General features: G+C 29.6%; 2 protein-coding genes across 2 annotated transcripts; one reads left to right on the plus strand and one right to left on the minus strand.

Annotated features, from left to right (window-relative positions):
- Nucleotides 1-283: 283 nt before the first annotated feature.
- Nucleotides 284-5599, minus strand: LOC124824079 (putative sulfate transporter 3.4). The gene is made up of 13 exons (XM_047296445.2): nt 5229-5599; nt 4845-4893; nt 4529-4736; nt 4213-4384; nt 3214-3279; nt 2995-3108; nt 2786-2902; nt 2517-2643; nt 2115-2401; nt 1820-2010; nt 992-1077; nt 826-902; nt 284-736 (listed from the first exon to the last, which is right to left on the minus strand). Exons 1-13 carry the CDS (start codon nt 5574-5576, stop codon nt 593-595), a joined length of 1986 nt encoding a protein of 661 aa, XP_047152401.1. The 5' UTR covers nt 5577-5599; the 3' UTR covers nt 284-592.
- Nucleotides 5600-14387: 8788 nt separating this feature from the next.
- Nucleotides 14388-16515, plus strand: LOC124824080 (protein TIC 20, chloroplastic-like). Its single transcript, XM_047296446.2, has 3 exons — nt 14388-14536; nt 14696-14889; nt 15675-16515. The coding sequence occupies exons 2-3, from the start codon at nt 14706-14708 to the stop codon at nt 16310-16312; spliced, it is 822 nt and encodes a 273-aa protein (XP_047152402.1). The 5' UTR covers nt 14388-14536; nt 14696-14705; the 3' UTR covers nt 16313-16515.
- The last annotated feature ends 893 nt before the right edge of the window (nt 16516-17408 follow it).

The raw sequence follows: 17408 nt of genomic DNA on the forward strand, positions 1-17408 counted from the left end.
GTCAGTTTTTTTTAATTCTTTATTGATTGATAAATTTGCACCACAGTTTTGTTCAATCTTCCTCGACATAGTTTAATTGTTAATGTTACATTGTCCATGTAATTCCTTATTAAAGGAAAGAAAAGTAAACAATTTGTAATCATCCCTTGTCGTGGTAGTGAAGCTTGTTAAAGTAATTTACAAAACGGATTACTTTGTTTATACGTTGCCATTGGAAGCACTGGCTCCGTTAACAATCGCTTTCTCTTTTGTTAGTGCGAGTTGGGTAAACTTAACATTCGTGTTAAGAAAAAGGAAAAAGAATATAGTCATATCAGGAAAAAGGAGAAGACTGGAATGCTCGTCCTTTATTCTTTCTTTCATCTCAAAATATCTATCATATTTATCAATGTCTACGGAATAAAGTCATCTCTATATTTTGCTTGGATGCTATTCTGAAACAGCAGAAAGCCTTGGTTTGTCAAGGTTTCTGCTAAAACCAAGTAAACCATTTTGGAGGCAAAATAACATTTGATGTTAAGAGAGTTTCTGAAAGAAGTTAGGAGCCTCGTTTTTTTTTTCTCCTTTTGTGACTGAAATTCATCTATGGAATTCAAGGCTGAGCTTTCCATGAAGATGAAATGTCAGCCACAGCTTCTCCAACAGTGAGATAGACACCTTTCAACCCAAAGGAATCCAAAATATTTGACTGATGCAACTTTTCCATCACATTCCCAACAGGATTTGCCAACACAAGCTGCACCAACGAATTATGAAAATAAGTATTTAAAATAAAACTGATGGAGTCTTTATGGCCTTGTAATATGGTGCGATCCGTATCTATACCTGAAGTGATCTTTTGTCCAGCACCTTCCTAAGTTCACATAGAGTATCGATTCCACTTGTGTCTATGGCTGTAACAGCTGGAGAAAGAAAGTAAGAAATTATTGTTTTCAGTCAAAAGTATCTCAAAACTTGAATAAAAAAACTTCAAGTCAGATGAAATGCATACCCGTCATGTCCAAAATTATACACTTCAATGTACTTTCATTGTTTGCTTTTACTCGTTCTTCCTCTTCTCGAACCCATCTCAGTATCCTAGTGCAGGAAAAGCACTCAAGTGGTTGGAATCTCAGGATCACACAGAAATGAGTAATGATACTATGACATACTTTTACTTTTATTTTGACACAGGTTACAATGGTAAAATAGTCAAAAAAGTGTAAACTTTTGTATTGTTTCAAGAAAGAAGAGAATAAAAATTGAATAAGAGTAGTGTCAAATGAATGTAAAATATTTAGATGTGTCAAAGAATCTTTACTCCTTAGAAATTGCCTCTAAAAAGAGTGTAATGTACCATGACACACTTTTACATTCATTTGACATGTAATGAAAAGTTAAAATGATCATAATAGTGTAAAGTTTTATATTTTTTCGAAGAGAAAATATACTTTGACACACTTCTACACTCATTTGACACATTATTTCTTATTTTTCTATTATAAAAATGAGTAATGATACTATGACAAATTTTTACATTTATTTGACACAGGTTATAAGAGTAAAATGGTTAAAAAAGTGTAAATTTTTGTATTGTCTCAAGAAAGAAGAGAATAAAAAATAAGTAAAGATAGGATCAAATGCATGTAAAATATTTAGGTGTGTCAACAGAATGTTTATTCTATAAAAATCATGTCAAATGAGTGTAACCATTGCCCTTTTTCGAAAAAGAAGAAAGTAAAACAAGAAAAAGCAGTGTGAAATGAATGTAGAAAATTTATGTGTGTGAAAGAATCATTTAAAAAAAAAATCTGACAATCCATATGTCGCTTTATCTAACCTTTCTTGCAGGTACGTTGAATTAGCAAAGTAGATGGGAGACTCAACAGCCAAAATGATAAACGAAGGAATCCTCAAAGCTTCTCTATATTGGTTTAGGTTGTGGAATATTGGCGTCCCCGGTATATTCCCCAAAACCAGTGTGTTTGGCCTAGAGACATGAAGCAAGATCTTGAAGACTGATATTCCCACCTAAAGATTTTGGCCAACCCAGTTATATTAATCACATAGCATCAACACAACATGTATTTTAGGTTTCTAATAACAAGAAACAGATTAAAGTATTCCTAGCTTACCGCTATTCCAAGGCCAAGAGGCACTGAAATGAACAGAACACCGAAAAAGGAGCACAAGCAGGCCAAGAAGTCAAGCTTGTCAACCTTCCACAATTTATATGCAGCTTGATAATCTATTAGCCCTACAACAGCAGTGATTATAATGGCTCCTAAGACTACATTCGGTGTGTAATAGAACAGCGGCATCAGAAACAAAAGGGTCACAAGAACAGCCGATGCCATGATTATATTTGATACTGCTGTCTCTGCCCCAGCATTGAAGTTAACAGCTGATCGAGAAAATGACCCTGCAAATTTATTTTAATGTCAGAATGGACGTTTTCTCAAAAAATTCCACCTCTTCAATAACTTAACTACTGGTAAGTTGTCAGTGACGTGGTCAAATGACAGAAGAATCATTACCTGTTGTGACATAGCATGAAGAACAAGAACCAGCTATGTTCATAAGACCAATGGCCATCATTTCTTTGTTTCCATCCACCTGGTAGTTCTTCAGTGCAGCAAATGTTCTTCCCACTGCAATTCCTTCCTGAAACAGAAGATAATAGCAGTTTAGTTATATGGTGTATTGTTTGTGTGTAAGGAGAGGACCATGTTGTTTACAACATGCAATTTGCAATTTCCTTAATATTTTCTGTGGCCATTATGTTTCTCAGTTTGGGACAACTTACAGTGAGAGACAAAATCCCAGTGACAAGTCCTGTTTTGAGAGCAAGAGCCAAATAAGGACCATTGAAGTATAACATGTTTGATGATGGTGGATTCAGTCCTTTTGGCAATTCACCGATCTGACAGAGAAAAGGATGAACATTATTAGGAACGAAAATAACATTTGAGCATGTTTGTTCAAAAAAATAGAAGGAGAAGTATGCTTTCTTACAATGGCAATTTTATGGGCCTTATTTCTCAGAAGAAATACTAAAATGGTTGACAGAATGACTGATATCAACGGGGCAGCTGCTGAAACCCAGAATAATTTTGGCTTCCTCAAGCTCTGTTGCAATCATTATGAATTTTCAGATCCCAAAAAGTAGCTGAATTGTCTTAGAACAAAGAGTAGTCATCTATGTATATGTGCATTCGAGATATAGAATCTTACAATGTGCCTTGTTGTCAACAGGAATAGCAGGAAACTGAATCCCAGCAGAAGGTTTTGCCATGACCACTGCACAAGTTGCTCAAAAAATTCAGTGAGCATATACATAATCACACTTACTGGGACCAATATGAAATTTAATTTTCATTTAGAACTTGTACAGTATAACGGTCCGATCAGTCCAAAAACCAGGCAATCAACCAGCCTATGGTCTCATGTCAGCCGGTCAACTAAAATAGAATTAGTGTTAAGGATAATTATATTAATCTTAAGCTAGACTATTACTGTTTGAGCCGTAATTAAGTCAGTACTGATCAGAAGTTCATCCCAAATTCTATAAGTAAACGTTTGTGATATTCTAATAATTGGTTACGTTGATTTCACATTTATTGTTAATATCATCGGCATGTGCTAACTTTAGTACGAGAATGTTTTCTGCATGTAGCATCTCCGTTCGACCGAATTTCACACTAACGTGAAATGAAGAAAGAACCTTAACCCAAGAAGAATTTAGAAACAGTTTGGAGAAATAAACTTAACCTCAATTCCTTGAATCGAATCCCTTAATTGCCTAGCTATTCATTCCATTTTTCCTTTCATGATATGATTAGAAGGAAGAAAGTTTTAGTTTAATAAATAGTTGGAATCTAATCCTTAATATAAAAGTCAAAGAAGAGAATATATATACATATATTTATATATATATACACACACGAATAACTGGTTTTCAATTACCAATCTCAATTCAATGATAGTGTCAATGCTTATTTCTTAAAACAGAATCAGTGCTATCAGAATGCTTTACGGTGGGGATTTTATTTTGTTTTGTTTCAAAGCTGCTTTACTTTGCCAACCATTTAAAATATGAAAAACAGTAACTGCAATATATATATAAAAAAAAAAACTTGTGGCCGTCCTTTTAAAAAATAGTATTTCCATTTGAACTTATATTATTACAAAATCGGAGTAAAACTAGAATAAAGTATCAGTATCCAACTTTACCTCTTCTCTTTGCTTGAAAACAGAGATAAGCACAGGCGTTATTTGCATCTTGTTGGTGAAATGAACTATTCCAAGCAACCCTTTCAGCTGCTGCAGTGACACAATAATCGCTGCACCAGCCATGAAACCTACCAGAGTTGCCTTTGAGAGAAAATCAATCACAAAGCCTAACCTGAAAGGATCATCAAAGGCTTTTATCAGTCATAAAATACTGCTAGCCAAATATCATTCACCATAAGCCATATATCCCTTGAAGTTGATATATTAAATTTAAGTGAAAAAATCCACAATTAAAAGCTAAACCATGATTTAATACCTTAATATACCCAGAGAAGATTGGAACAAACCAGCAAAAAAAGTGGCAGTGAAAGCCATTTTGAGATAGAGAATAGGATCTTGAGTATAAGATATTGTCTCTGTTAACATTGATCCCATGACTAAAGATGCAATTGAAACTGGACCAACACCCAGATGTCTAGAACTCCCAAGCAAGGAATATATCAACGGAGGCACAAAACTAGAATCTGCACAATATTCACACCACTTGAAACATTACTCACACATCATCATTGATCATATACACATCTACTACCACAAGAACTCAATGACATGCACAAACAAAGGGTACTGACATAATCCAAGAATGGGTGGCAAGTTTGCTAGCTTAGCATAGCTGATACCCTGCACACAAAAAACTCAAACTTAAACATACTTCTAAGAAACATGCACCAAGTATTATGAATCATTACACAATCCAAAATAGCCCCTTATCAATGATCTCAGAAACTCTTCACATGACACTCCACAGAGCTTTTCAATTTTCAAGACAAAATTTAATAAAACTCGGTTACATGTTGCGTGAAGATTGTTTGTCAGGTAATTCAGTTCCAGACTACATGGTCTGTATAAACTCTGACATGAAACAAAGTTTTCCATTCAGAAAACTCGTCCAACCCTGTTTGACTTTTGATCATGTAATAACTTTTGAATACTGCTAGATAGAAAAAAAGTGAGACCTGAGGAATGGCGAGGCTTGCAATGGTGAGACCTGAGATCATGTCAGAGCGGAGAAGAGAAAGGTTGTAGAGAGGGGCCCATTGGAAAATGGGGAAGAGGTATTGGAGAGCAAGGAGAAGTTTCATGAAGCAAGTTTGGTTCTTGAACCTGTGAAGAGGGTCATCTGGGAAGAAGATCTCAGAGAGTCTGTGTCTCAGTTTCTGCAAGGTGGTTCGTTCTGGTGGCAGCTGAACCTTGTGGATTTCCATGGCTGGCACTGGCATTGCCATTTCTGTATCACTTTGGATCTTCATGCTGCAGCCATTGTTGCATGCTATGTCCTCTACTCTGTTAAAGTTTACACCCATTATTGCTCAGTTTTCTCTTAGCAAAAAACACAGAGAAGCTATGAATTTATAGAGGCAGAGAAACCATGGCATCAACTCACCATAGGGTATCTGTCGTTATCCAAATTCCCGCTATTGGAATATGCTGATTTCTCTTCTTCAACCACTTCTCATACAACAAAGAATAACTAGTAATACACTTTTTTACCATGCTTTTATCTTCTGTTAAAAATATAATCACACTCCAATAACATAAAAAATTCTGCATTATTCTTCCATTAAATGCTTAGTGTGGTAAATCATTATGGAGGAAATGTTTCTTTTATCTGTAGTCTCTCTGGAAATTCATAAAAAAAATGGCATTGTTTCGGTTATTTTCATTATGCAGAAAGTATGTGTATATGCAGACTTTAAAACATGCATTTAGAATTTACGTACTTAGTGTATAAATTTAAAGCACTAATTAATCAGCTTCATGTTAATTCATTTATACATGTGAGATTATACTATAAACTCTGAAATTACTAAAATTTTAATTACATATTTATAGAAGTATTGAATAAAAATTAATTGCTTATATGTTATTGACAAAGTCAACACTTTTGAAATATTAATGTATTGAATATTTTGTATTTAATGAATATGACAATGTTGTATAGTAATTTTAAAACAATTTTGTACTGTATGATCGTGGATCGAGTGGTCGACCATCTAGTAGGGAACCTACCAATCCATAAGAGTCATTAACTGGTAATTAATCTGGACAATAATACCTAGGCAGTTAAGGAAAATAATAGCAATTTATTGATGATTAATGAGTCAAACCTAATGATAAGCTTATTAAAATATTTATAAATATATCTCTTATGAAAAAACGCAGGTAATTTTAACTCTGATTACTCATTCTTATTATAAAATTTATAGAGTAAATCACTCACTTGAGCGTTAGAGTGTCTTCTGCATACACTCTCCCCGCGGCTAGGACAAGGAGAAAAGAGAGAATAGCGCAACTGGATGATGGAGCGGACAACTTTGAATGCTTTGGGTTAAGGATCTCAACCTTACTGAAACAATTTTAAAATGTTTTAGTTTTTTCTATATAAGTGTTAAGTACAAGATATATCTTATTACGATGATTTTACGTCAAAATATTGTAATTGTTATGGTTTACCTAATAGAATAATTAAGGAAAATTAGAATTCATTTTTCACACCTTTTTTATTTTCGATTTTAAGTTAGTTGAGATAACATAGTTAGTTTCATCATAATTTTGTAATTAAAAGGCATATAAAAAGGTAAGAGAGAAAAATGTATTTTTACTTTTTTTTGTGTCAATTTTTAAGCTGTGTACATTGTAACAAACTTTCGCTCAAGATCTATGAGGAATGAAAGGTCTTTGTAATTACTTTTCATTCCTTCTTTAACTTTTTAAGATTTCTTTTAAAAATAAAATTGTGACAAAGTTTCATACTCTAAAGAAGATAATGTATAAGATGAGGTCATATAAGTTTCAAAAAGGACAATATCTTCTAGGTGGTGATTGACTCTAATAATGATATTTTACTAGACTCAGGTCTCAATATTAGTGTCGTCTATGAAAATGAAAAAGAGGTTTCAAATATGAACATTTGCTCCTTCAACCTTGAGTGAAGAAAATGGAAAAGTGAGTTCAAAAATGAACTTTAATTCTATTTAGACTTTATTGAAACTTGTTCTAATACATTTAATAATTTTAAATCTTTTAGAAGTCAGCGTCAAATACAAATCTCTTAATATCGTTTTTAAAGTTAAATTGTGATGAAACTTAATGTGAAAACTATTTTTGATGCAATGATTAAGTTTAATAATACTAATTCAACATACTTAATGTTAGAACAATAACTTTTAATTCAGAAAACCTTTTTCTCTTAATTAAATTCAAAACTTTGTATGAAAATATCGATTCCAATTTGTTTGGATGCAACTATACATAGATAATGCTTGAACTTAAAGAACCTAATCAACAATTTTCATTTATTTTATTTTAGTGTCTAATATAAACGTTCTCTTAAATACAGGCCACTTACCAAGTACCATTATCATAAATTTTGAAGTTGGTGTGCAGCTAGTCTCTTAACTTTCACACCAATAATATTTCCATTTCTGTTTAATTTATAGACGAAATGAGATGAAATATAAGGACGTTGGTTTTATTATCCAAACAAAACTAATAATTTCCACTCTTCTATATTTTTGAGAAAGATAGGTAAGTTTTTGTTTATTTTTTTATAATTAAAAATTTGTAAGAACATCTTGAAAGTCAAAGATCTTAATTTTGAAACCTAAGTCTTATAAAAACATTAAAATTAAAAATTTTGATTTTATGTAAGATCTTAAGTATTAAGAACAACACCTAATAACTAAAAAAGTTTATAATGTAAAAAATTGAAGTGCGAATAAAAATTATAAAAATGTAAGCTTTTATTACCGTGAATAGAGTTTAAAGAATCTACCAGATTAGCATACCAAATAAACATGGACGAAGAATGAAAAATGTTAGCCTAATTAATATTCTCTCGATTTCTGCTCCAAATTTAGTCACCAATTATAACTTATTCGTTTGTTTTTCAAAAATAAATTAATTTGTTACCATAACTTCAACTTATTTATTAAATTAGGTTAACTGCAGGTTTATATTTAGTAAACATAGTGATATAATATTTAATGTAGAATATGTATGGTTCATTAATGTTATTTTTCTTTATTTAAAAAAAATGGAGTACCAAAATTAATTTTGTTAATCAAGTTATAAAATTTCAGCTAAACAATTTCAAATAGTTATAAAGTTTTTTAGGTGACTATAGAAATGCATATACAGATTAATCTCATGCATAAATTTAAGAATAAAAAATGTATTAGTAGTGATATAACACAATGAAAGAGCCAAACTTGTATACAAAACGAAAATAAAATATACTAAAATGAGGAAGTGACGCTATCAAGTGTTTTAATACTTGAAATATAAAAACTTGAAATGGTCACTCATCATCATCATCACGACCACCTTTGATGGACTGGAACAATCAACTTATTACCTATGAAAATGTTGGTTTAACCATGTTTGGAAATTCTTAAAAAGCAATGGTGTTGGCAAGTTGGTTGGTGTGATGGGCAAACATAGCTAGAGTGAAAAACGAGGTTAAAGAAGCTTTTTGGTGTTAGTGAGAAAGCACTTAAATTAAGAAGGTATAGAAGTAAATTGAAGGGACCAGAGAAAGACAGCACAGAAAAGAGAGACAGATTACCAAGTAAAGAAGATAAAGAAACCCTAGACATGGAAATCACTCTGTTCTAAAAAACTAGAGGTATATTTAACTTAATATATATAACTTTAACCTAATACATCTCATGTTTTTTTAAATATAATGAAATAAACAAGAATCAATCCAAAAAAGAATAAAAATTAATAATTTGAAGGAACGTTTGACATGAAAAAACTTTTTATTGAAACCAAAATATAAGAATATTTTATTCTTTTTAAAGTATATGATATATATACATATATATATATATATATATATATATATATATATATATATATAAAGTTCGATTTACATAACAAATTAACATTACTTGTAATAAAAAAAATTTAAATTAACACTATTTTTAATAAAAAAATCACAAAATATTAGATTTATGTGTCTTTTTTATATATAATTTCTAATTAATATAAGACTTGTACTTACACTTAAATTATTTTTAATCGTATAAAATAATTTTTACTTTTTTTAAATAAATTTTAATAAAATAATTCCGTTACATGCACAAATTTAAAATATTTTAGAGATTATTTCAATTATATAAAACACATTGTTATAAATAATTGCATTAAGTTTAACTCAATGTTTAAATACGTATATTTTGTGTATGAGATTAAATATTTGTATATCTAATAAGCTTGAATAAACTCTGATCATATATTAAAAAATGGGTTAAAGTTTAATAATTAATCTTACAAAATAAATTTGTAATATAAGTTCTGCTTATATAACTAGTAAGAACGGTAATATATTTTATTGATTTGTGAAAAATTGATTAAAATTATTCCTAATAAAAAGTTTATAACTAAAATTACTTTTTACGTATTTATAGTTATATATGTCGAAAATAATGTATCACATTATTATATAATAAAGTAATTTAATATTTATTTTCTTTATTAGTTACAAACAAATCTTTACTATTAAATCGTTTTCTTGCATAAATCAGTGTATTGTTTATTTTTTATATTAAAAATTATATTAAGACATACTCACACCTATCTTACATCTAATGATTCTCATTGTTGATTTAGTTACAATTTTTTTTTTCTTCAATCTCAAGATACATTTCTAATTAAAATATGAAAAAAAGTTTAATTTAAATATGATCTAAAATTATATTAAATTTCAAATACAATCTAAAATCACAAAAATACAATACAAATCAAATAAATTTAGAGACAAGAGCATTTAGGGTTTTTGTTTTTTTAATAAAATTTAATATTTAAAGTTTATGATGGATTGGTGAAGCAATTTAACTCTAAACGAGTTTAACCTGAATAAGTGAAATTCTTAATGAAGTGAATTTATTTTTTTTTCGTGTCGAAATTTATAATTCTTTTAATTTAATCCAACTTAAACTTGTAGTAAATTGAAAGTTAATTTGCAAGTTTTAACTAATTTTGATATCTCTACTTATAATAATGCTATACGTTTTCTCATACGAAGAACAATAATCTTTTGTTGTTATTTTTGGTAATTAGGGTTTAAACTTTATACAAATAAAAGGTTTTTAATTAATTGTGAACCCTTGGATGCACTGAAGAAGCAACTAACGCTAAAACCAGCTTCCTTTTGGCTCTCATAATAAGACAAGTGCATGTAAGGAAATGTAGCCACAACATTACTTTAGAATCCAATTATGCGGTTATATACAAACCAAGAACAAATTCTCCAAATTCTACGGATGTTATTTAAGATTCAAGAGAAGGTTCTGTTATTTTTTTATTGACATTCACTTCCAACGTATATATGTCGTTTAAACATAATAAGTAAAATAATAATATTTTGATAATATTTTTTTATAATATTTTAATAAATATTGTCAAATATCATTATTCTAATAATTAACTCTCTCATTTCTGGTTTTACTTATTTGCAAAAAAGTTGAGATATAACTCTCAATGGACTGAATTCATTTAATTACGTGAGTTCCGATAGATTTAAATTTGATTCAATAAAATATAATTTTTTTTTATTATGAGAAGTTATAGTAAAATACAATAAAAATTAATTTGATGGATTTTGGTTTATAAAAAAATTTTGTGGTTTTGTATCTGATTAATTTATAAGGTTTTTTCACACTAAATTATCAAGAAAGTGTGAGAAAAAAAAAAGGTTGATAAAAGATATTTGAAGAAACAAAATATTAAAAACGCAGTCTTATTTAACTCAGATCCTAAAATATTTTTTTAAAAATAATTAAGAACTTAACAAAACTACATATAAACTTATAATGAGAATGATGCTTGATTTTTAAGAATTAACTCTCATTGAATGACTAAGTTGGATATAACAAATTTAGACCTACCATTAATCAACATATATTATTATTTCTGCACATACGTAAAATATTAACTGACAGGAAATATGAAACAGAATATGTTATATATTATAAAGTGGAAATATGATGCTTTATACTTTTTGGATATTTTATTTAATCTTATTATTGATACATAAGTCAAACAATAGACATAACAATAAATTTTAAATATGCTTAACACAACTTTAACATAAAGTTTAGATGGATCCAACCCATGCAGTAAATCTAATAAATAAGAAATTTCACCAAAATAAATTCTAACCTATGATATATGTTAATAAATTTTAATTTAATTTAATATTACAAAATTAACATATAAAACAAAATTAACATATAAAATAAAATTTATACTTATTTAATATATTGTGTAATTTGATTTTACTTTTAGTTAACGTGAAACTTTTAATAAAAATAACTTATTTTTAATTTCCGCACAATAAAGGTTCACAGCATAAATTTTTTTAGAACAAATATATGGAAAAAGTTTATTAGTACTTATAGGATGAAAAATTTCACGTAAATCTGCGGATAAAACTAGTGATTTAAGAATTAGTATTCGCAAATATTTACTTTCCACATTACGGATAGTAAATATTTTAATATTTATTCATAAACAGGTTGGGTAGGATATTATATTAAATATCCACTATTTGAAAAAAATAAAAAAAAAATTTTAATTTATAGTTTTTAGTTTATATTTTTTAAATTAAATTTAATTAAATTTAACATTAGTTTATATTTTATAAAATTAAATTTAACTAAAGTTAAATTTAATTTATATTATATTTTTTGTAATTTTATTTAAATTTTATTTTAATAATTTATAAAAATATATTTTTCTAAATATTTGTGAGTATTTACTCGTAGATATTTTTTAAGTAGATATCCATGAATAACGAACAAATTTTTTTTTCCAGATTGATTATAAGTAGATATTAGTTGTGTCCGACCGTTTCCATCCTAAGCATTTGTTTAAGATTAAGTACTGAAATCGAAGCTGAATGATGTTGTCTGATTAATAAACCAATTACCAAACAAAGTAGATATTTTGACATTGGATGGACAGTATGGAGCAAATGGTTTTGGCGACTGAAATTAAAATCCTTGAGAAAAGAGACAAAAGGTTACATACGCGGCGACAGGGAGCAATGTTTGATTGCTTCTTAGAAAATAATTGTAGAATATAAGAAAAATTTGTTAAGGAAGATTTATAAGGTATCAACGACCACAATTGATGGATGAGATAAGTTGGAAATTGAAAAGGAGAAGAACATGGTGGACCAGAAGCACTAAACCTTTCTGTTCAACCCCATGTTCAAAGGTTCTCCTCTTACTAATAAAAAAAATAAACAATGTTATGGCTTCCGATCAACGACATCTCAACTTACAAATAAAATAGGGTTTGATAGAAATCACCAAGCTAATAATGATTATAAGAATATCAAATTTATTGAAATAACATTATTAGAGATTCATGGCATTTTAAATATTAGCTATTTTCAATATTGGAATTTTAGCATAAGAAAACTGGCTAGGTTGTTTGAGAGATTCTCTAGGGTCATGAACATAAATGTTTTGTTCACTTGAATGAATTTGTGGGAGAGTGATTGAATGAATTTGAGAGGATTTAAAAATAATTTTTGTTGTTGTTTATTTGAGTGGATTTGGAGGTAGGTGATAGTGGATTTGGAAGTAAATTTTTTTAATATGTGACATCAATCAAATTCTACACTAATTCTCATAAACGTTGCTTCTAAATTTATTCTCATTTGTCTTCAAATTCACTCAAATATACACCAACAACAATTTATCTTCAAATCCTTTCAAATCTACTGAATCACTCTCTCTCAAATCCATTTAAGTGAACAAAGGAGAAGAGATACAGAAACTTTGAGAAAATTGAAAAGAGATACAGAAACTTTGAGAAAATTGAAAAAAATACAGAAACCTTGAGAAAATTGGAAAGTGGAGAAGTTTATTCTTGGAATATGCCTTATGCTTCTAATACATGTTTATGCACTTGTACTCATCAAAATTTCATCAAATGATATAGTTAAAGTTAATTATTTAAAATATTATTCTAACATAATCATACTGAGACGATCAAAATTGTTTGATCTTCTATTAGACCTTAAATTCTAATAATAAATACAATAAACAACAATAATAAATAACTGTTAGTCGTAATAAATAATGTTATTACTGATAACAACAAATGTAATGACAAAAATAACAAAAGAATTTTGAAAACTAAAGCTTTGTCATAGTTTTATTTTTAAAAAATATTTCAAAAATAAAAAATAAATATTTAAACTAACTTAAACTTTTACTTCTACACGATATTGGATTATTAGGTACACTGATAATAAGAATAATCTTTGTGTATAAAGATACCTTATATATGATGCAATTTATATATATATATATATATATATATATATATATATATATGGGAAAACTTGTTTAATAATATATTATGTCTCACTATCAATTATTTTTTACTGTACAACTATTTAGCGTTGACCCCTAAATAAGCGTTTCTTTCAACATGTGGTTCTTCTTATGTTTAGGCTTTTTTAGATATTATGGCAATATAAAGATTTTTTAACTATGCTACTCTATAAAATAAAAATTAATTTCTATTATTTTTCAACACAAATGGAATATGAAAATTAGGTCAGACTTTTTCTTCCTGCACTCCTTAATTTCTAGGTGCATCTTCATAATTCTCAAAACAACATTTACCCGTCCCAAAGACGAGTTTCCCGTTATTTATTTTAAAAATCTTTTAGAATAAGCTTTTCAAAATTTTTAGAACATGATTTTTTCAAACCAATATTTCTAATATAATTGCCTTTTTTGAATAATATTTTCGGAACAAAAGAAAATGCATACGTGTTTTAAAGTACCTTTCTAAAATATAAATGATATTTTCTTAAACCAATTTTTAGAAAAAGTTTTCTTAAACACAGAAAATGCGTTTTAAAACAAGATTTCTCTCTTCTTTCTTTATAGCAAAGAACGAAGTGCAGCAGTAATGACAGCAGGGGAAAGTACAAAAGTAAGGGTATTTCAGTCTTTTAATTAATAGAGGTGTGTAGTTAGTAATAGGGGGTGCAGAAAGAAAAATCCATCAAGGTAAAATAAAATAATTTATTTTGGTCTTGGGCTTGGCGCATTTCGAACTCTAGAAATATTATCCAGCCCACTCGAGGCACACGCAATTTCTTTATCTCTTTGGTCTGTGAAAATTGATGTGCAGAGACGCTAGCAGATAAACCTAACACACGAACCTCGAAAATTCCCTCAACACTGGAGTCGCTAAGCAGGAGTCGCTGGAAATTGATTCTGGGACTCAGGTTAGCTTTCTATAATGTTATGTGATGTGATTATAATGTTATGTTTTTTTTTTCATTTTTAATTAGTTGTGTATTATCTGATTCGGTAGTCATTTTTCAGCTGTAAATTTTTAATTTAATCGTAATTTGATTTTTTCGTGATTTTCCTTCTTCAATCAGTTGACCAACCATGATACAGAATGGTTGCATTATATCCCAAGGGTATGCCCCTGTGAATTCTAGGTCACGCAATCATGTCGTACCCAGCAGCTCTGTGGTTCGATGTGCTTCTGGAATGTCTGCTAAGGTTGCCGTTTCAAACATCCGGAGCTTTTCGCGACATAATTTAGAATGTAAATCCCCGTTTCCAGGAGGTTCGTTCATGCTGTACTTATCTGTTAACTTGTTGACTTTTGCATTGGTTATGCTTTGAATTTTTGAGGAGCTTATGACTTGTGAGAATATTATTTGACCCGCCTTCTCTGCAAATGACAAAACATTTAAAAGTATGAGCTTAAAATCTGTGCACGGACAGTATAAAAGGATTTTACACTGTCAGACAAGCAGAATTCATCATAGGGATGCTTTTCAAGGTATTTATTGCAATAATTTAGCGAAATGCGAAATTACTACACATAAAATTTTATGATTGGATAACGGCGTAAAATCTCCTGACGCAGTTAGTGTGTGCACTATTTACTCTAGAAGTATATTCTGTTCTGTAGGAAAAGGGCTTTAATGGTGTATTATGATTGAATGTGGTTCTTTTAGATAACAGCTGATTGAGGGTGTGAATATAATGTTTAGAATTTTCTTACTCGGAACTGTATTTGAGATTATTTCAAGGTGGTTAGAGTGAAAGGTAAGAAACTTGTCTTGCATAGCAGTTTGAGATTAAATGACAATGTAAAATCTGTGTAATGTCAATGCAGAGACTATAGGTTTATAATATATTTGGTATAAAAAAGCGTTTCTATGGCCTTGGTGGATCATGATCATTATTAAATGTTGTACTTTTAAGTAACACTTGATTAGGGGTACCGACATAATGTATAGAAATTTGTTAGTCAGGTTGCACTTTGTTCTACATTCTCTTTGCAATAGGCTTCCTTGATGATTCTATTTTCTAACTAAAATGTTCATATAATCTCTGTGGTAGGAATGGCATTTTCAAACGTGTTTGCTGCATCAAGCTTGCGTTTAAGTGAGGGTCAAAATCTTCTCTTTCGCTCTTTCCCTGGGTTACCCAAATTAGCGAAGTCCAATATGGTCACTAGAGCATCAAAGGATGTCCCAACTAGCTTCCGTTACCCTCCAATGACCAAAAAACCGCAATGGTGGTGGAGATCATTAGCATGCCTACCTTACCTTATGCCTCTCCATGAGACATGGATGTATGCTGAGACAGCATATAATCTTCATCCATTTTTGGAATGTTTTGAATTCTACACGTACCCTTTTCTTATGGCAATTGGGAGCCTACCTAGCTGGTTTCTCATGGCATACTTCTTTGTTGCATATCTTGGAATTGTGAGGAGAAAAGAATGGCCACATTTCTTCAGATTTCATGTCGTGATGGGAATGTTATTGGAGATTGCCCTGCAGGTTATAGGAACTGTGAGCCGCTGGATGCCATTATCACTCTACTGGGGCAAAATGGGAATGCATTTCTGGACTGCCGTATCATTTGGTTATCTCTTTACTGTTTTGGAGTGCATAAGGTGTGCTCTTGTTGGTATGTATGCTGACATTCCTTTCATCTGTGATGCAGCATATATCCAAATTCCATACGATTAACAAGGAATATATGTAAAGAAGTTTACCCTTCTATATCACTTTTTTGTTGTATCAGAGTTTTTCTTGAACAGCATTGAAAAACAAGTAGTCCGTTAATGATTATTTTTGTGAAAAAAATATGTATGAGATTTCGTACGTATTTGTATTGATTTTATATGCACTCAGGGGTTTAATCCCTCTCTTTTCCTCTTCCCTTGACTTTATATGTAGTCTCAGGGGTTTAATCCCTCTCTTTTTCTCTTCCCTTTGACATTCTCTTCAGTCTATTTCTATTACAAATACACATTATCTTCTAGATAGTAGGCCCTTGTGTAACATAGCAATTTTAAGCATACGTATGAACTTGTTTTAGTCTACAAAATTACTGTGAAATGGGAGATTGATATGAGGGTATCAATTAAGGGTATTAAATCTCTATGTACTCTTGGTGTGATTCAAGATTTCTAAGTTTTGTTACTAAGCATCATTTTAACTGTTTGAACATTTTTTTCTTTGAAGATTACGGATGGGAGTGGTCAATTTGGACAGAATTTTCTTTGGAATAACATTGTAGATTATGCCTCAGCCATCATTCTTGCCCCATATTGCATGTTACTCTTTCAATTCCTTTTACACAAATTTCTAAATATGCAAAAGTGAAATTGAGTGTATAAAGCAAGTTTGATATTAAGTGTAATTTTGTTAATCTAATGTAAGATTTTTTATTACTTCTGGTCAATTTGAGTGGCAAAATTAATTTTATCTAATTACAGTTCACTGTTTTTTTTTTCTATCAAAATCACTTGTGAATTTATCATAATACGAACATGGGAAATGCCATTCAATATTGTGCCCAAATATTCAGTTTTTCAACAAATATTTTTGGAATGTCTTAAAAGCATACAAAAAACTTTGGAAGAATCAAATATATAAAATATATTAAAATTAAAAATATAATATATATATATATATATATATATATATATATATATATATATATATATATATAATTTGGGGGCTCTGGCTTTTCTCACCAGTTACTAAGATTTGTCAAGGGTAGATGGTAGAAATGAAAAGGTTAGACGATGTTGCTTTTTTGAAACATTTATCTTGGTTA

Source organism: Vigna umbellata, chromosome 11, assembly GCF_029865625.1.
Source record: "Vigna umbellata cultivar VRB3 chromosome 11, Vumbellata_1.0, whole genome shotgun sequence".
NCBI classification, from domain to species: Eukaryota; Viridiplantae; Streptophyta; class Magnoliopsida; order Fabales; family Fabaceae; genus Vigna; species Vigna umbellata.